The sequence below is a fragment of the Harpia harpyja genome, chromosome 22 (assembly GCF_026419915.1).
Source record: "Harpia harpyja isolate bHarHar1 chromosome 22, bHarHar1 primary haplotype, whole genome shotgun sequence".
Classification (NCBI taxonomy): Eukaryota; Metazoa; Chordata; class Aves; order Accipitriformes; family Accipitridae; genus Harpia; species Harpia harpyja.
In genome coordinates, this window is record NC_068961.1 from 4,207,072 (window position 1) to 4,227,426 (window position 20,355).

A 20,355-nucleotide genomic window follows, 5' to 3' on the forward strand; every position below is an offset into this window, starting at 1 on the left:
TATTCTTGATTTCCCTCTAGTTCCCTTCGTCACAAAAAAGAGGGGAAAATTCCCTCCTAGAGCAGCCGGTTTTGCTGCCACGGAGCTCCGAGCCAGGGCTGAAGGATTGAGGGTGCTGTACAGTTTTCCTCCTCGTGCCACACGCAGCCGAGCTTTGCAGCACCAGGTTTGGGTTTCCAGCGCTGCTCTTTGTCTCCTCACTGAGAAAATGATAGGATTAGGCAGGGGGGGAAGCAGTTCTTGGACTGGAAAAAGGCAAATACATTCAGAGAGAACAGAGTTGCACTGTCGGAAGGGAAATGCCCTGGTATATAGTTACTCCTAAAAAGCTCTCCCCTGAAACGGGGTGTTCAATGGCATTAAACGCACCTCTCGCCGAAAACCTTTTTAAGCCTTCAGCTTGAAATAGAGCTGCTAAACCTGCAGTAGAAAAGCCATTAATCTGTTCTACCATGTCACTTCTCAGGATTTGAGCAGAGGCAGTGAGTCATTTTCACACAGATGGAGGGCAATGTTTTCCTGTTTGCAGGGCACTAGGTTTTATTGCTGCATTTGATGCCGATGGGCTGCGCGGTTACAGACGAGTTACTTCATACTGCCAAGAGGAAGCTCCCCCACCTGCAAGACAGGGAAACCTTTTCCTTGGGGTGATGTTTGAGAACAACATGTCGAAAGTGTTTTAGGAATAGCAGCCGACCGTAACCCTGCCAGAGTTTCTCTTTTGGCATTAACGATCGTGTGTGATTTTTTTGGTTCTGCTGGACTAGAGAAGAAATCTGAGAAAACCTCGTACCTGGTGCGTACGTATGCACACACACGCACACAAACAAATTAGACTCCTACTCTACAACCTGATCCCATTTCACCAAATGGAAAAATCAACACACGCACCCCCTTTGAGCACCCTGCAAGCTGCAGCCTGATGGCAAAAGCAAACTGGGAAAGGACCTACGGGCACTACGCCGCCGTTTGAGGGTTGTGCACCGCGCTGAGCTAAGAGCAGGTCAGACCCGAGAGAAGCTCACGCGACACAACGCTGACCACCAACACGTGCAGAACAGCCCTGAACCGTGGGCGAGGTGGGGGAGCAGGAGCCTCCCGCTTCCCCCAGCACAAGCACCGGGGTACGGCCACGATGCCGCTCGCTTTCCCCTCCATCCCAACACGCAACGGCTTCACGCTGAAGCAGCTCCCAGAGCGGGGAGGTTACGGCACTCCAGGGAGCCGGTTCGCTCCAGGCAAGTGGGAAGGACCCAAGCCCAGGGCAAACGCTCCCCTCCAACGCCGTCCCCTTCTCCTTCTCTCATTTAAAAGCCACCAGTCGCTACCTTTGAGAAGGTACTACCTTCACAAGGCAGACCCCGACGCGTGCAGGGGCTGAGCACCCGTGCAACCGCGAGTTGGAGCCGGAGCACGGCACCCCGGTGCTGCCAGGCAGAGACCCCTCCACCTGGGGACGTTTCCAGGATCACGCTTTTATACTAAATAACTGTTAAAGGACTTAAGTCCTTGATTTCCGAGGTGCCCCCACATACATTTAAGGCTGGCATCTTGTCACCGGTCGCACAAAAGATGCCTGACTCCTATCGGGAGACCAGGAGAACCACGGCCCCGCGCGTATTTCCGTAGGGCATTCAAATACGATCCGGGGTGGAAGGGAAACCCATCGCGGTTGGGAAACCCACGCGCGGCAGCCCCGCTGTGCGCTTCGCGTGGGCGAAGAGCCAAGCCTCGGCACGCCTGGTGAGCGAGAGCACGGCTCGGCTCGCGGCCGGCGCTGGAGAGAATCGACCCAGCCTTAAATTCCGAGGGAGTCGGGAGAACAAACCCAGCGCGGGCGCTGTCAGGATGCCACCCTCCCTGCCACCTTGCACAGCGACAGGTTTGTATTTCTGTCGCTTCTGAGGTTCGTTCAGTCTTGGAAAAAAACCCAGAGGTTCTGGTGAAAAAAAATAAAATGGAAATTTATTTTTCTTTTCAGTTTTGAAGAACCTTTGTCCTTTCTTACTTCATTGCAATAATTCATTATGCACTCCCCCCCCCCCCCTCATTTTCTGATGCTGACACTACTGCATACCTGATCGCTGGGAACCAGAATTAACCTTTCACTAGGACGTACCACCTCCTTCAGCACAGGAGATCTAAAATCTCCCCCACAATTGTAAGGGTGAGCACAGAGAAACCCTAGGCCTGCTGAATTTTCAGATCTTTCCAATAGTGGGAAAAATCTATTTAAACAAAGAACAGGATTTTCAAGAATAAGAAAACTTCCTGTAGACTAGGAGTGAAAAGTCACCTGACTCTATGCCTGATGAAGCTGTGGCTGAGTCATCCTCCGTTCTCTGGCAAAGGCACAGAATTATTTATCAGCATTCTTAAAAAAGCAAAAAAAAAAGGTATAATTTTATTTTTCTGACTAGTATGACTAGTATAAGCTTAAAATTTAATTTAGCTTCTTGCATTCTAATATTTGTATTAGAATAATTTTTAAAAGTAGTAACATATTTTAAAAACCCCTAAAACATATTAAAAAAGCAATACAGAAAAAAACCACCCCAGCAAAGTCACCATTTTTTCTCCACAAATATACATCTTCATATATTTGTATAGAGTGCATAATTAAACACCCACACCAGGAAAAGAAAACAGACTCTGGACTTTGCTTATATAAATACCAACAGTCCAAAAAAGCAGTTTGGCATGGACTTTTCAGCCTTTTGGTGACTGGCATTTTGTGTAAGAAGCAAAAATCTGCTTGTCATCTCACGTTCCTTCTGGAAAAGAATTTTTCAGGCTTATATCAGACGACAAGCAAAACCTACCTGCAAATTACACAGGAAACCTGCCAGACTAGGTGCTTTCAAACATTGTCAGCAAAAATTAACAATAAAGGAAAAGCTTGTTTCCCCAAATACATCTACTAGCCCCCTGAGCAAGTTAATCCTCATTCCTTTATAAGCTCAGACACATCTATCTGTACAACAACCACTTTCTTTAGGCACCCAGGAAAAATAAAGCAAGCAGGGAATGCAAGCAAAACACTAGAGCTGCTCTCCCTCCGCACGACTGGATGATGATGGCTGCTCCCGTAAATACAGAATTCAGCAGACGCCCGAAGGAGCCATAGCAAAACACAGGGACAAAGGGCCTTCTTCAGCGTTACAGCTCCGTCTGGCAGCGTTTCTACCGGAGCTGTCGGCCGGACCATCAGCACGGAGCCAGCAGGCAGCCTCTGCACCTGCAAACCCTCTGCTTGCAGAAAAAGCCGCTCGCTTTTCCAGCAGAAACTCTGCCCGACGGAGCTGGCGCTCTGGGACGGCAGCACGAGAGCAAGCGGGAAATCAATTTTTTCCATGAATTCTGTTGCTTACCTGCAATGCCACATCATTTAGCCCAGTCCCAAAGATTTTTTTATAGCATCCTTTCTTGGGTGGTATGGCTGCAAAAGCAGTGATGTCATGGGGAGGAAGCAGTAACTATCATGTGACTGCATCCTCCGTCTATAGGATATCTGATAGGAGACGGACCAGGCTGTAATCCAGCAGGATTAAACCGCAAGCTTCTTTACCCTGCCCTACCTAGTCGGTCACCATCAGCACACGTGCTGCTTCCCCCCGCCCCCAGCCCGAGCTCGTTATTTTTAAAAGGGGTTGCGGATTTTGTTGCGACAGCAGTAAGGATCACGGTTTTTCACGAGGAAAAAGTATAGTAAGTATGCTGCGTGCAAAGCAAGAAGTATCCCTGTTGCATCTGCAGCAACGCTCAGGTGTCGTATTTTCTTTCATCTTTATGAAATATGTAAGCACAGCAGCTTGGAAATGAGACAAACCACAATTCCAGCACCCCTCACATTTCTCCTTCTCCCAGTGCTTCATTTCAAGCTTATCCAGACTGACTTCCCTCCATCTTCTGTCTCACACTTGAGCTTTACAATCTTACCTCAAAGGTTTCATCCCTGTTACCTTCACTTCTTCGTTCTCCCCACCATCCATCCATCACTCCTCTTGCAGCTGTCTGCCTTTTCTCCAGTGCAACCGTCACTGCTTCAAAGATCCTCTGCTATATGCCAGCCTAATTTTCCTTTCCAAAACTTCTGCTTAGGTTTTCCCATCAAATATTTTAAAACTAGAACATCCTAAAATGTTTTATTTAAAATAAAACAACAAAACAATTACCCTGACTTTCACATTTTGGTTAACTGAGTATTACATCTCAGAACCACATTTTGGGGGGATTTTGGTGGGTTGTTTTTTTGTTTTTGTTTTTAAGGATTTTATTATATGCTACAACGTATTTGAGTTCTACAACAAAATAATAATTTGAAAAGTTCTGATTGTAGAAATTTGGTACAAGCCACCAGAATCATGTTCTGCAAGGCAGAGGCTGCAGCCGTTCTTTGTGAAGGTCAGGTACATGTTTGTACACGTGCAATGTGTTTTATTTCAGGACATTCACCTTACTGCTCCTTTTCCCATATTTGAATATTGTGCCGACTGGTTTTACCCTTAAGGGTATCCAGGGACATGCTTTCTGTTACCAAGCAGATGCAACTGCTGGTAGAGGGAGATCTTGCACAAGCACCCATGAAAATATCCACGGGTAACTGAAGGTGCACGCATGACTTCCACTCACTTCAAAGGCTAAGGAATGCAGTTTTGGAAAACCTTTTTGTCCCAGTGTGTTTTATGGGACATAAACATTTATGGGTACGCTAAGCAGGCAGCCCTGCCCAACAAAGCAAGCCAGCTGATAGTGTAGAAAACCTTTTTTCAGAATGGCTACACAACTCCTCCACATCTTGTCTATAAGCTGTAGAAAGTTCCTGTACTCCTTATGTCTGATACGTACTCCCCACGCAGAAGCCACATTTGGATTTTATTATGAAATTTGAACACTTAGCTTGCTTCCCCTGAAGTTCCCACACCTTTCTGCAGTGAGAAGCATGCCGTTAGAGAAGAGATTTGATTACAGCCTTCATACAGAGCACTGCAGATCACAGTTCTCTGCCACTCATAGATCAGGAACAGCCCCAGGCGTATTATAACCATGTCAGTGAAGTGTGGAAAAGTGATCGAAGTCCTAAATTCCTGCTAGTGTCTGTTCTTTGCGCCCATTATTAATAGGCCAACTGAATTCTGTGGAGGAAGTTAAACACCGAGTACTTAATTTATTTCCTTGATAATGTATCTGTAGTTTTCCTTAATCAGTTTACGAGAGGGAAATACAGAAAACAGCAAGCAGCATTTAGTTGGTCAGACACAAACATCTATACCTGGGAACTTGTCCTGGTTTCAGCTGGGATAGAGTTAATTTTCTTTGTAGTAGCTGGTACAGTGCTATGTTTTGGGTTCAGTATGAGAACAATGTTGATAACACACTGGTGTTTTCAGGTGTTGCTAAGTCGTGTTTATACCAAGTCAAGGATTTTTCAGCTTCTCATGCCCAGCCAGCGAGAAGGCTGGAGGGGCACAACAAGTTGGCACAGGACACAGCCGGGGCAGCTGACCCAAACTGGCCAAAGGGGTATTCCATACTATGGGATGTCATGCCCAGTATATAAACTGGAGGGAGCTGGCCTGGCAGGATCACTGCTCGGGAACTAACTGGGCATGGGTCAGTGAGTGGTGAGCAATTGCATTGTGCATCACTTGTTTTGCATATTCCAATTCTTTTATTATTATCATTGTCATTTTATTATTGTTACTATTGCCATTCTTAGTTTCTTCCTTTCTGTTCTATTAAACTGCTCTTATCTCAACCCACGAGTTTTACCTTTTTTTTTTCCCCGATTCTCTCCCTCATCCCACTGGGTGGGGGGGGAAGTAAGTGAGCAGCTGTGTGGTGCTTAGTTGCCGGCTGGGGTTAAACCACGACAGAACTTCTGTGCCGCAAGACACACACTGTAACACAAACACCGTGCCCTAGACATGGAATAGTAATTTTAAGCACTAACCAAACCAGTGCAAGGGCCTCAATCCCCCATTTTCTTCCTGGACAGACTTTCTTAAATTCACTTCCTAATTTTTCCTTGTCTATTAGCATAGCTGAACTCATCAAGTCTCCTGCTGAATGTGTATTTTTAGTTGGATGGTCTAACCGCAAACAACCTAAAGGGACAGAATATCTAGTTCTCTATAGAAAATGTTATTCTATAACCTAGATATGTATGTTCAAATTTAAGAGATTATTAGAAATCATCAGAAGCCAGAAACAGCTCCTAAGCAGCTTTTAATTCCAAGAATACTGAGATTTTCCAAAGTGCAAGCAAATCACTTAATTGACATTTACAGATTGCAAAACCAAATCAGCTTTACTCTCTGGTATTTTCTTGAAATGATACTTAGTCAATTGAGTGGTCTCAGGAAAAAAGAAAATATTCTTCAAATGATGATTTGGAAAAGACTGTTCTTGCCTTTGCTAGCCTGCAGTTTCTCAAGTCTCTCTGTAAACACATTTTTCTTCCTCTCAAAGATCTATGACTCTATAGTTAAATAGTTAAAAAGGAGACTGGATGCAAAACAAGCTGTGAAGTGCCCTCTTCCCTAAAAATTCAAACTTCAGTTTTACATCCACTGAAAACAAAATACATAGTTCATCTAATTCCTAAAAAAAAAAAAAAAAATTTAAAAAAATGCTCTTTTTATACAGCACTTACCTTGAAGTCCTGCAAAGCGCTTACAAGAACTGCAGCAAGAAATACATATAAGACTTCATTCTTATAACAGAAAACCCATACCGACATACCCATTATAGCTTTTGTTGTTGATCCTGATGTTAGCGAGACAGACACGGTTGGTATTCCAAATCACTATTTCTAGCAGACCGTTTAAAAATAACCTAAACCCTGTCATACCCTTAACGCCCTGCAAATACTGGACGGAGACAGGAGTCATATGTCAGTGCTATGATTTTGCCTGTGCTCCTGCAGCTTAGGGTTGCAGAGAGAAACTGAGAAATGGCCTTTCTGCAATTATGCAGGTTTAGTGTTTCCTTTGTGAAAGCAGCAGTAAAGTTCAGCCTAAAAAAAGTTAACTCGGATTCTTCTGAGTGGCTCCCACCTTGGAATTAGTCATAAGTAAGATATTACAGAGCTAATTATGTCAACTTCCAATACAAATCTACGAAGCACAAACTTCTGTAAGAAAAAAAAGGCAGTTCAACGTGTTGTAAGTGGAGCTACCCATGAATTCCAGGAATATTCAACTATAAGCCTCTGACACAGCTGTCAGCTTATTGTGAGTGATAAGCACGTGGGAGAACATACCTGCCATTCCTTACACTCTGCATCCCTTTCAGGTCTTCAGTGTAACCCCTCTAGGATCTCTGATTTCACAGATTTCCTCTCTTTTATTTGAAAATTCACTACTTTCACCTAAATGACAGTGTTATTCAAAATACAGAATTTCTTCACGAAAGCATCATGAATGTGGTAAATATAAACCATTCAAAAAATGTCTTTGACATATAATAAAACTCTATTTCTGTTTATGGCAAATTATTTTATTTCATAGAAGAAATACTTTCAAATAATACAAAAATGACACAATCATACACAACTGTGACAAAAACAAGAGAGATGAATACTGAATATGATAACTCATTACCACATCAAGACAGAACTCATTACAGCAGTCAGAATCACAGACCCACAAGATACGCCGACGATGTCTCACAGCGGTCACTATCTAAAAACACGAACTGAACCCCCTGACGGAGAGGCCACCAGACATCGCCCCTTCGTTACACAGTCACGGAACAATTGAGGGTGGAAGGGAGGTCCCTACCCCAAACCCCGCTCAAAGCGGGCCTAATGCGACCAGGATGCTCCGGGCTACATCCAGTCGAGTCCTCAACTCCTCCACGGACAGAAAGCTCCATCCACCTCTCTGGGCAACCTCTTCCAGCATCTGAGCACCCTCATGGGAACACGGTGTTGTCTGTTCTTAGTATACAGCAAGTACGTCTGGTGTCACTGCATGGTAACTTCCGATAAACACTACTATGTAAGGGCCCCCACCGAAAATGAGACGCAAAATTCTGACTAACTAGTCTTTTCAAGTAACGAGCACTGAAAAAGCTTGCTGTCCCTAGACTTTTACCCAAACACTAAAAATTTCTTACGTGATTTGCTTTTTATCTGCATAGTTGCTGAATATGTCTAGTTGCACCCAAGGAACCCAACATACACCCACTGAACCTTACTGGCAAAAACAGACTTCAGGATGGTTAGCACGATAAATGCTAAATATACTTTAATTTCACATATATTGCTATGTGATCGAATCACTTGATGCCTGCAATGATTATAGGCCTTACTAGGAAACAGGGAATACTACCTTAAAATTAAATGTCTGCGTTAATCATCCTCATTGATTAATGATTTAGGTTTACGATCTTTTTTCCCATTACTTTTTGCTTCAGCTTGGAGAATTAAAAGCAATTCAGTTTCACTTTCAGGTTTTCCTGATCTTTGACAAGGTAGGAGCATAAGCTCTTGAAACTCACAAAGAACACTTTACTTACAAAATATTTGAAAATATTCTCATTGGTTCCAAAAAGTCCATTTAGTTTTTGGCTGCTGTTTTGATTTCCTGACATATAAAAACCTGGAAACAATTTGACCTTTAATTAAGAGACAGCATGATCTTCCTTCTAGGAGATTCCAGCAATCTGCAAAGTCAGTCTTGTGTTGGGCACCTCTCTTTGTAGGTAATGTATAATTAGAAAAATATGAGAAACTCTATTATAGTAGCTTAATAAAGAAGTATTTTTACATACTTGCAGGATGCAAGGACACAAAACTGGCATTCTCGGGAATTTAGGGTGACAATCTTTCATTAAAACAAACGGTCACAAGCAAAATTATTTCTTACTGGATTTTAGCTGGTCCAACTAGCAATCAAGTGAGCTGTACCTTCCAGAATTATACACCTTCCTCCTGGGAAGTGTCACTGTTCAAAAGAACTTGCATGCAGTAACCTCAAAGCACATCCTTTAGGGTGAACATGTGTTTAAGCACCCTCACTTAATGCAGCTGCTTTCTGGAATCAGCACATAATGTACTTTCCTGAATCAGACCAGAATCTTTAAAACTGTAGAAACTACTATAATATTCCTTTAGCGGTCTTTCCACACAGCTAGCTCACATTGCTATTTTAACTGCCTTTTCATTAAACAGCAAAACAAAGACCTGTCACCCTTTTCCTTCCTCCGTTTAAACTGAGAATCAAGTTAAGAATATAAAGATACTTTAGACACAACTGAAATGAAAACAATCTATTAGTGCACAGTAAGAACATGCAAATGAATTCTGCAATGTTTAACATCACTTCTAATCAATGTTAAACACATTGCAGGTGATAATATTTTGCTATAACACAGACAGTGCTAAAGGATACAATGTACATAATAAGCTACAGATAATAAAGCTGAAAAAAGTGACAATTTTAGAACATAGTATTTTCATTTCAGGTATCAGAAACAAAACCAGCTCAATGGTTCCATTCTACTGTATGACAAATACTGAAGAACAAAATTTCAGTCTTAAAATACATCTTAAAGTAGGTATTTTCCTTCAAGGAAAAAAGGCACTATAAATAAATTACACTACAGTGAATTTGCCTGAACTCACTTTGTTTCTGTCTTCCAGCCTTTAAGTCAAATAAAACAGCATAAAAACTGTACACGCTCTTAACAGGATAGTCGATCTTTTATAAAATAAGTTGTCTTCAGAGATGTCAGTTTCACAACAAGGAAAAACCAAGCCTTGTTGCAGTCGCTATTATAAAATATATATGTATATATATTTATATATATGTTTTTGTTTACTTTTACTTTTTTTACTTTTTTTATTTTTTACAAAACGTGTATATTAGCTTTTGCACAATTTTTTTTTAAAGAAACTTGGCTAGTCTAATAACTTCATTAAAATAAAAGCGATAAATACTTCATGTTTACAATGCAACATGTCATACATCATCAGCTGGCAGAGGAGGTATGTTAATCCTTGGTCTTGTAAAAAAAGCTATCTTCTCTCTGTGATCAAAACAAGACAAAAAGGAAGTCAATTGATTATATACCTACGTTTTTTCCCCCCCCCAGAACATGGTTTCTTTACTCTGGTTAGTGGTTAGTATTTGTTACTTACATACTGAACTGATGGTTTATTTGAGTACAAGAAACTTACAAAACTATTAAACCTCACTGTAGACTTTTGGCAACATTGTGTTGAACACAATTACTATTTTTGAAAATTTAGGTGGAAGCCTTATACAACTCATTGTACATCAGTCACAGTTGACTGTAAAATGGCTTCACAGGACAAGCCCTGGCATAAGCCCCTTCTGCAATGCAAAGTTCACCCTTGTACATTTTGCAATAAAGCCTACAAAAAAAAGGAAAAAAAATGGCAGGGTCATCTTTTTGCTTTTTTATTGGGCAAACAGTACATGCTATAAAGAGTCATAAGAAATGGATATGTGCATAAAAAGGGCAAGAACTTAAAGAAGACAGCTTTTGCTCCATTTTCTACATCTCATTTTATTCAATTCCCCGTATCTTTTTGTATCTCAGTAGACAATGCATAAAAACCCCTCTCTTATTACCAGAAACATAAGATGTAAAAACAACCCTAAGATTTCTATTCCTCTTACTTCCTCCCCATCTTTGTGAGAAAGACCTTACCAATATAATTGGAGCAAAAAAATTACATTAAAGGACAGACAGCTTTTCTACTTCACTTAAGTACTCCCTGCAAAAAAGTTCTAAGAATCTAAACACTGGATGAAATAGTATAATGTAACATTGTAGCTGAGCTGTCCTCCACATCTGTGCTGTCCTCCACATCTGTGCTGCACTAACACTTTCTTACTCTTACTGTTACTCTCCCAATAAAAATTACAGAAATTTTAATGCTGAAGTAATAAAAGTCTTCCTGTGAAATGCACATTATTTATCAATGCCACTTGTACACAAAATAAACTGTCAGAAAAAACATAAAGCTAAGAGAGGACATGTACCATGTGAACAAAGATGAAATAGGAAAAAAAGTCCAAAGAAAAGGCTTGAGAGAAAGCTGGAATATTACCGAGTAATTTTTAGGGAGAGAGTGTTACTAGTAATGTATATGTATTACATTAGACAAACTATTTATGCCCACAGGCTTGCATTGAAGAACTGACAAATCATTTGAACTTAACAGTGACTAGGCTAAGTTGAAAGAATCACCTAAGCTATGTTTGCACTTGAAGACTTCTTTTTTTTTTAAATTAAATTTCGTGTGTTGTAGAATTGTAACACTGCAATTTTACCTTTGCTTTGACTCTTTGCACTACAAATAACTCAAAGGAAACTCATGTGTCCAAGTCAATACATAGTTAAAAAATTACTGGCTATATAGAAGACACACAGAATTTAGGTTAAATGCTTCAGAGAGCTTTAACCTCTCTAATGAGCTGTTGCTATGCTGTTTTGGTACATATTACCACTTACCTAAAAGTTTGCACCTGAATAGGCTCCTTCTGATTTTGCCCACGCAACTGGTATATTTCTTTTGATGCTTTCTTCAGCATCTTTTCAGCTGCTTGCTCTTGGTGATGTTCAAATTTGGTCTGTCTGGTCTGAAAACAAGAATATAATGCTTAAAATGGTCATGTGAATAAATAAAACACAATAATACCCAGGTTAAAATAATGGATTTTTTCCCATTCACCACAGTAAAACCACACAAGTATACTGTCTGAATTGGCTGATCATCCAAGAACTATAAATTCAAAAGACTGACAGTGTTGTTTCATTTCTTAATGCTCTTCAGACAGGTATGTATTAAATTGATGAAATTGAATGCACATAGATCTGTCAAACAAGACTTTAAAATAAATTTAGGCTCACTCTTCATCTCTGATAACCCAATGACAATTTTGTTTGTTGTGTATTTTTTGCCACTGTTTGCCTATAACTGCTTTATCCAAGAACAGGAAAAAAAAAATCACATACTTAGGGAATATTCCAAATACTTGTAAAAAATGAAATATGAAATCAGCAAAAATTCTTTCAAAGATCAGAAATAAAGAAATTATTGAAGTTCCAGTAATAAATATCCAAACCAAAAAAACCCAACCCAAACCAAAAAAACCCCAAACCAAACCAAAAAGTGCAGCTGGCAAATAGTGCCATTCTCCAGCAACTGTTCTCAAATAAATACACAACTTGGTAATAATCAATGCAATAATTTTTATTATGCTAACTTCAAGAATATAGAAGCAACTGTCATTGTCTGAAGTTCTGTAAAAACAGCTCTTTAGACACCTTGTCACAATCAAGAAATTTTGAAACCAGAAGTTTCTGAACATGTTGAGTGCTCATCTCATGTTACCATACCTGCCTTTCTGCTTCCTTCAACAAGTTTCGGAATCGTTCATCCCGGAGGACCCAGTGGGGTAGATCCGTCTGCCCTCTTAGTTGGGCATCTTCCAGACGCTGTCTCAACTCTCTTAAAACACATATCTCCTCGTTCAGCTGTCTCTGTCTAGTTCTGGATGCCTGGAGATCCAGCTCCAGGTCTAAGGATGTCCTTGCCATAAGCTCAGCCAAAGATGATCTGCAGGACTGCTGAGTTATTAGGATTCAAATAAAATGCACAATATATTAACTCAAACATGGTATACTGGTCTATCTTTAGCTACATAGAGCATACATTTTCTGTACTTCACACACAAAGTCTTTCTTGACACAAAGTTTTGGAGAGATTATTTATATCCCACAGTGAAAGGCTAACTAGCTGTAGGGGTTTTCTGTACCATACATAAACTTTTCCAATTAATGCTTTCTACTGCCTCCTTTTACAGTCTCCTTTTGGCTTATAAATATTTAACTAATTTAAGTTTATGGACTAAACTTTCATGTTATGATGGTAATAAAAGGGATGCAATATGAAAAACTCCTAACAGAGTCATGACGTTGGAGAATAAGGGGAATCTTGCTCAGTACAGTAAAGGGCTTTATTCAATACTGGCTTTAAGATACATTCTGAATCAAAATGGGAGACATGGCTGTCTGCTTGCCTATACCAGCAAGAAATTAACTTCTGCTGACCAGGCTAAACTGTATGCAATGTATATAAAAGGCATTAATGCCTTACCTGCCCTTCTCTGCCTGCTTGTTCTGCAGCATGCAGGCTGGCACGGAGGAGAAAGGAGAGCTTAACCTATTCATTCCTGAATACTTGGGCCTCAAATACTATGGTTTGCTAGGCTGCATGGGAGGGGAGCTGGATGTTTTACTGTCACATTCACACACACTTCTCTGGGCCTGCATCATAAACTAGATTTTAAAGATTTAACAAAGTTTACATTTAAATCAACACAAATTCAGTCCCCATTCAACTAATTTTTGTCTGCCACACTTTTTTATTTCCTCCTCAATAATTGTTCACAACTCTATTTCACTTCTCTATGTCTACCTTTTAGCTTAAAAAACCCAAACCAAACCCAAAACACCCACCCCTCCCCCAATTCATTACAGAAGCCTTATACATCTCCTCAAAACATCAGAACGTACCTGTAGACATCTAAAGCTTAGGTATAAAAGTACCAATGTTCTACCAACCTAGTGAAAAGTAAAAACCAGTTTCCTAGGTATACCTGCTTATACCGAAGGGTACGCCTCTCCAATGTATTCCGGACAAAAGGTGACTTCCTTGGCAGAGTTGAACTGTCACTGTCACTGCGATACAGCTGATAAGAAAAGATATTGAAAATACAGGTTGCTTACAAGGCTGTCTACATTAAGGAATCTGGATTATTTTTTTCTTCTTTTGCTTTAGAGATTTATTTTTAAAAATGCACGGAATCTGTCTTGTTTTAAGCAACTGATTTTTTTCAGCTTTAGTTATTTATAAAAATTTTATATATAATGGTGCTTATACTGTATAGTTACAATAATTCAAGAAAACTTCAAAACCATCAATGTTTTACAGCTACGTTTCATCAGGCATTCTGCTAAATATCCAAGACAATGTAACATAAAAATAAGGGGAGAGGGGAGTTAAAGGCAATAATACTTCTTCCTAAAGAGTTTACTGTCATGGACACAAACAATACAGTCTCCCACTTTTTTCCCCACCTCTGATTTTAAGTAAATACAGATTAAGTGAGGGTGTTTAACAATCTTTTCCTTTTTGCACTATCTTTGTTCTGGTGTGCGAGGGTGTTTTACTCACATTCCCTGTATCATAAACAGATACAGAATCCAGAAATCAAACTGAAGAATTTGAAGGGGTCCATAGATGTACTGTGTGCAACGTAAATAACAGAGCAAAAACCAGAAGATCCTTGCTTTAGCAAAATGCATAAAAATTAAAAATCATTACTGCATTTTCAAACTCAAGCTCTCAAAAGCTAATGAAAGAGTACAATTAAAGCTGCATGCATTCCACCAATATTGCAAAGTCAATACCCATGTATTGTTCTGCAATACCATGAGCCAACTGCTTATAAGCCTTTTGCCATTGAACACAGCAACCAGCTAACGTGAGCTCGAAAACTGTTGTGCCGATCTTCAACTGCTTGCACCAGCGCATCCAGGAATCCTAGGTCCCACTGCAACAGGCATCCTATGACTGACATTCATGACAGCAACCACAGTCGTAAGAATATTTATGCAATAACCCTAAGATTATACATTCAGTCCCCTTTCCCAAACTTTTAGGTAGCTGAAAGTTAAACTAAGCTAACTGTTTATACACCTTAATAGACAGCATTGTACCTCTGTAAAATCAATCACCCTAGCCTAACATCTAAGGTTGCCAGGGAAAAGAGCTTAATATCTAATTTGTCGTAGATTCTTAAATTTTAAATGAAATAAATTCAGGTTTAAACTCTTAAAGAACCAGGGGACCTCTTCCCCACTGCAATGTTTAAATTCTATGAAAGATTATTCATTAATATTAAAAAGTAGTATATGTTTCTTATAGATGTAATAAAGTCTTAACAAGAGATTATAAAAAAATGTAGAAAATACTTGTGTGCCTCCCCCCCTCCCCCCCCCTTCTTTTTAAGCCTTACTCACTCTGCAAACATATTGACTTCGTGCTCCAGGTGAGAAGGTCTGGGAACGAACAATAGTGCTACTGCGAACAAAAGCAGAACCCCGTGGCCTGCGGCTAGTTCTCTCTTTTGGAAGAATAGCAACTTCTTCAGGAAACAGATCCTCGGTGTTAGTTTCCTTATCCACCTAAAATTTCAATGAAGGAAAAATTTTTATTTTTTCCTCATTTTCTCTCTCTCACCAAAAACAATCAGACATTTCAACAATATCAAAAGCAAACAATCTGCCCTGAGAGCTAGGTTCAAGTTTTAAGGAGAAATGACAACAGAGGATGAATCGCCTCATTTTTAACAAAGTTTTAAAACTAGGTCATTCAAAATGGTAAGATTACCTTTCAGAAGCCTTTCCTGGAACAGTAACAATTATGAGATGCAGTTATAATGTGAATCATAGCTGCAGAGCACAAAGACTGCATTCAGCATTGGCAATTGGGCATTAACCTAGCTACCACCTGATCTCCAGCCTCAACAGAAGAAAACAGTCACCTTTCAATAAGCAAGATGAATCTGAAGCAAGCAACCACCTTAAAACTGGAGGAAGTCAAAGTAAGACAAGAAACTCAACAAAAGGGCACTGAAAGACTGTTGAAACAATGATACAAGAACACTAAAATATTCAGAAATACAGAAAACGTACGCTACTCTAGCAAAGCTTCCAAACTTTAAGATAACTCACTCCTCAATAGGAGTTATGATCTTCCCTAAAGGCAACACAAACAGCTTATGTTCCTCTACTTCAGTGGAAGCGTGCCGATTTCAACTTGTTCAGGACTATTTTCATTGTCTCATATCTTGAATACAAAAGATTTTAAACGCATCAGTTTCAGCACAAATGTTCTGAAAATTTCAGCTGTATTTATTGTAACACTGAAACAGCAATGCAAGTCTTAAAACATTAAGCTTCTTTCTTCACAGTTCCTTCAAAAATTCTTATTTCTAAGAGCACTGGAATTCGATCATGATCTTTTCTGTTACAATTTCAGGTCAACACAGACATTGATAAGAGCGCGTATTTACAGATTACATAAAGGCCACAGTAAAAACAGCTTGCCTTTTGATATAAAATACTAATTCTGTCTAGAAATAACTAGTAAGCAAACAAAAACCCCCAGTCCTAAAGAGGGCATTTTTAACAACTCAAGAGGTACACCGCTGTCATGAAGGCAGTGCTCATACAGGGTTGTTAATGTCATTTCTAATTCTTTTCTCTCCTGATCAATTCGGACTCAAACTCAAGGAGCAGCAGTAACACACTCTGTGTGTGTCAGGCAGCGTGGCAGTTTCCATACTGCAGTGTCTTCTCTCATTACCTTCAGCGGCGGAGGCTGCATTTTTCCAGAACTGTACTGGCCTGCTTGAGTTGCAAACATGTGTCCAGCTAACGAATCCCCGCAAAATGGCTCTGGATAAGGAGGACTAGTCTGGGTGCAATTACTGCATCCACTGTCAACAGATTCTGCTTGCCAACTCCTAAAGTCAGAACATCAGAAGAATTTTGTAGGTATTAAAAAACCCCATGCAATTATGTGTCACGTTTATATATTTCATTATCCAGGTCATTTATCATTTTAGAGTATTATTTCTCCAATAAAAATACAGAATTTGCAAAGGGAGAACATAGGCTCCTTGCATTTCTGCAGATGCAGACAAGCAAATACATTTCATGCCAAAAAAAAAAAAAAAATCACCCTCCCTAATTTTCTTAAAGCATATGTTCTGGTCTTTATAACAATACTAAGAAAACAATAACAAAAAGAACAATGCAACTCACGTAACAAACTAGGAGTATTATTAATGATGAAATAGCACTATAATAAACCCTGAAATAGTAAGAGCTGTGTTGCACATTCCCTCCATTAACATTGCAATGCATACCTTTCTTTGACATTTTTCCATGTCACTGCAAAATTGTATGTATTTTTTTTAGTACAGTGCTGTTGCAAACCCATTACGGTTGTGTCCCTAGCAAAGTTTCTGTTTGATATGTTTTCCCACTCCCCAAATTTGAAGTCCTCTAAACTCAGCCAGCTATTCAAATAAGGTTTTCTCTTGTTTGCACATCATCACAAAATAACAGAATTTTGTACTCGTAACACTAACAGGGAGCAGATCTCAGAATAAGGAGATCTGCTGTTTCTCCTGCTGTATTTCAGACTATACCTATAGTGTAAATATCAATCTGTTGTTTGATGAGGTATTTAAACTACTATTTTTACCTTTCTGATATGGCTTCTGCCTGATCTTCCTTTCTTTCCATCTCCAGGATTTCCTCCTCTGTGTACTCCAGTTTCACTCTCTCTTCTGCCAACTCTCTCTCAACTGCTTCCAGCTGGGCGGTGGTCCTAGCTAACAGGGCTGTCACTGCATCCTGAAAGGTAAACTAGACTTCAGATAAAACCGTTTGAACAAGACAATGTATTTAGTGTATATTATTCAGAGAAAACAAAATAGAAACATAGCCATTGTATGTTCCTTAAAAAAAAAAAAAAGTCTGTCCTGAATCTTAATGATCAAAAAGTACGTGGTGTTCCGTGAATGCAACTTCTCACAGAAACAGGGCAGACTTTATCTCACTGTGGAACATCATCCAGCAAGTTAGGTCAGAAGAGACCTCTGGAGGTCACCTAGTCTGATGTCCTGCCCAAAGCAGGGACAGCTTCATAGCCACATCAGGTTGCCCAGGGCCCAGCCAAGGGCTGAAAAATCTCCAAAAATGGAAATTGCGCAACCTTCCTTGACAACCTCTTGAAGAGCAGTGGCAGAAATTTTTGATGAGTTTTAGTTAGTTGGACTAGAAGTGTGCATACAAACATACACAGAGTACTATTTCAAGCACCTGTCCAGACATGATTTAGCTTTTAATTATTCTTTTAAAATCCAGCTCTTGCCACAAGAGCTAAATTAAGGTATCACCTTCTGTGCACCTCAAAAACAAACTGCACCGAGATAAGATCACAAACAACCACCCAGCAGGTCAAATAAAGGAAACAAATCACTTTTTCAAAGCCATACTGTTTTAACTGTAGTTACATTTCCAGAAGATCGGGCAATACTTTCTTCACACTGGTTTTTGTTCTTTGCTCTCTGGGGGTCTGAACCAGTGAAGATCTGAACAGTATACCAGTGAAGCTGCATCTCCCCCGAACTCTCTGCATCAGTCAGGTTTATCTGAGCAATGCCCTGTAAACAACAAAAAGCACTAACCACAACAAGATAAACATACACTGCAGGACAGACACCTTCTCATTTAAAGAGTATTTTACTTACAGGGTGTCTTAAAAAGACAAGTTTTGTTCTGTTGTGTTATGCTGTCTATGATACCAAATTTCTTGCCTCTTGCTTACTACCAGGAAGTATCAGAGTAGATATTCATTTTTTTAAGTTGAAAAATAAAATTTCCATGACTGATGTAGATATGATTGTTACAGCTGACAGCTCTTAGTATCTTATTTAAAAACCCCTCTGAATTACATATCTGATTTCTACATTTGCTTGAATTAATATTACTTTAACAATATTACTTTAATCTGTTTTCTTGTGAGAGAACTATATTCTGACATACCCTTCCATTCTCTGGTACTCAGAGGCATCTTCCAAAAGGAAAAAAAAAATGTCATGTAAAGCAGTTTATTTTTTCTGCCTATTTATATCATAAGGTAGTCAAATGGGCCATAAAGCCATTTTTCCACTTTCCAGGCCACCGTTATCTCTCCCAGATTCTGGTGAAAACAGGTTTAATGGAGGCTTCCCACTTAAAGTATTTCCAACTTTAAAGTAGCCCTACCCCATCAGACAGTGCTCATGTAAAAAATTTCTGAGTGGTGTTGACCTAAATGAAAAACAGCTCTGAGCAAATCCATGCCTTTTTTTTTTTTTTTTTTTTTTTAAATCAGTTCACTAGCTGGACCTAGTGATGATTTTATAGTAGCTAGCCTTTAATTACTGCTTTTGGCTTTATCTGGCTATCTCTGCAATCTGTTCATTTCCATGCTAATGGACCACATGCTAAGAATGTTTTCATTTATATCACTGGAAAAATCACATAAAAATTGTTTTCACCTCTCACAAAACAAATAGCTGGATGCAATGATTCTTATTGTAAAGGCAGCAGGAAATGTATACAGAAACTGCATTCAACTTTAAGCAGGTAAAGAAACAGTTCATTAGAAAATAATAATAATAATTAAAAAAATCATCGTATTGTTTTTCCAAGGTGAATGTTGCCTGGGGCTCTGTTTAAACAGGTGTATAAAGGATGATGGAGAAAAGGTTTTGAGACTAAAGGAATAATGTCATACCGGGAGACAACATGTTACTGAGAACATCGTTTTATGTCAGTAAAAGGAGGCTACAAACAGAGATGTCTCATCTTTTATATATAAAACAGAGATGTCTTCTAATTACCTATTTGCTCTGACACAGTGTAAGAAACAAACATGTATTGAATATTCACACTTTTGCATCAGAGTTGGAGAATGTTTAAGACATGCTGGGTTTGGTTTTAGAGGTAGAGGGTAAAGGTGTTTGCCTGTCATCAATATTGGAAAAAACATGTGTTGACTCTTTAAGATGTCTGACACTGCCCTACACACTGCATTTATTAAGCAGCTAAGAAAGCATGCCAAAGAAGCTGTTACTACAAAGTGAATGACTAATTGGGTATAAAATCACCATCAAACCCAATTAATAATTACCAGTACTGAAAGGACTAATTAATATTTCACCTCCACCTCAAGATTTGGAGCTCACTCAAAAGGATGAAGAAACCAAGGTGGGTCAGCTAGCGGTCTGTCACGTGCCTGCTCTGGCACACTTGTTAACAACTTGGATGGTGGAATAGTAAAAGCATTTATGAATCTCTTGGTGATGTCAAACAGAGGGATTGTAAAATTTATGAGAAAAGGATGAGAATTTAAAATTATGTTAAAAAATGGGACGGATGTTATGAAAAACATGAAATGCAAAAAGACAAATGTTACACTCAAGAAGAATTCAAATAAATTAAGACATCGTGAATAATTGGTTGGTCAGGGCTGTGAAAGATCAGAAACTGGGAGTGAAACAGCCAATGCCACGTAATTGCAAAAAAGGCAATTGCATTTCTCTGATATTTTAACATGAGCTATATATGCTAATCATGGAAAATAACAACTCCCTTATCTCAACATTGATAAGGCCAGCAGGGGAGAAATAAGCCAACTTAAGGAAGCAGAGTTTCAGAAAGCTGTAGGGAAACAGAAGATCTTTCAGC

The 20,355-nt window shown here is 39.5% G+C and overlaps 2 protein-coding genes across 8 annotated transcripts in view; both read right to left on the minus strand.

Moving 5' to 3' along the window:
• CLCN4 (chloride voltage-gated channel 4) overlaps positions 1 to 6,768 on the minus strand; it is a 47,647-nt gene extending 40,879 nt beyond the window's left edge. For 2 of the 4 annotated variants that reach the window (XR_008233012.1, XM_052773966.1), the window contains exon 1: positions 6,745 to 6,768. Coding sequence is in view for 1 of the 4 variants with exons in the window: in XM_052773966.1 (XP_052629926.1) it covers positions 6,745 to 6,748 (4 nt within the window). In the remaining 3 variants the exon portion in view is untranslated. Of the gene's footprint in view, positions 1 to 2,296; positions 2,375 to 3,371; positions 3,501 to 6,744 lie in introns of those variants that run through there. The other 2 variants (XM_052773968.1, XM_052773967.1) reach the window with 2 other exon arrangements.
• A 710-nt stretch (positions 6,769 to 7,478) lies between these two features.
• WWC3 (WWC family member 3) overlaps positions 7,479 to 20,355 on the minus strand; it is a 104,540-nt gene continuing 91,663 nt past the window's right edge. For 2 of the 4 annotated variants that reach the window (XM_052773873.1, XM_052773872.1), the window contains exons 16-23: positions 18,117 to 18,284; positions 17,321 to 17,472; positions 16,415 to 16,574; positions 15,067 to 15,231; positions 13,641 to 13,733; positions 12,379 to 12,609; positions 11,491 to 11,618; positions 7,479 to 10,035 (exon numbers count right to left, since the gene is read on the minus strand). In XM_052773873.1, coding sequence (XP_052629833.1) covers positions 9,969 to 10,035; positions 11,491 to 11,618; positions 12,379 to 12,609; positions 13,641 to 13,733; positions 15,067 to 15,231; positions 16,415 to 16,574; positions 17,321 to 17,472; positions 18,117 to 18,284 — 1,164 coding nt within the window. In that variant the 3' untranslated portion in view covers positions 7,479 to 9,968. The remainder of the gene's footprint in view (positions 10,036 to 11,490; positions 11,619 to 12,378; positions 12,610 to 13,640; positions 13,734 to 15,066; positions 15,232 to 16,414; positions 16,575 to 17,320; positions 17,473 to 18,116; positions 18,285 to 20,355) is intronic. The other 2 variants (XM_052773870.1, XM_052773871.1) reach the window with 2 other exon arrangements.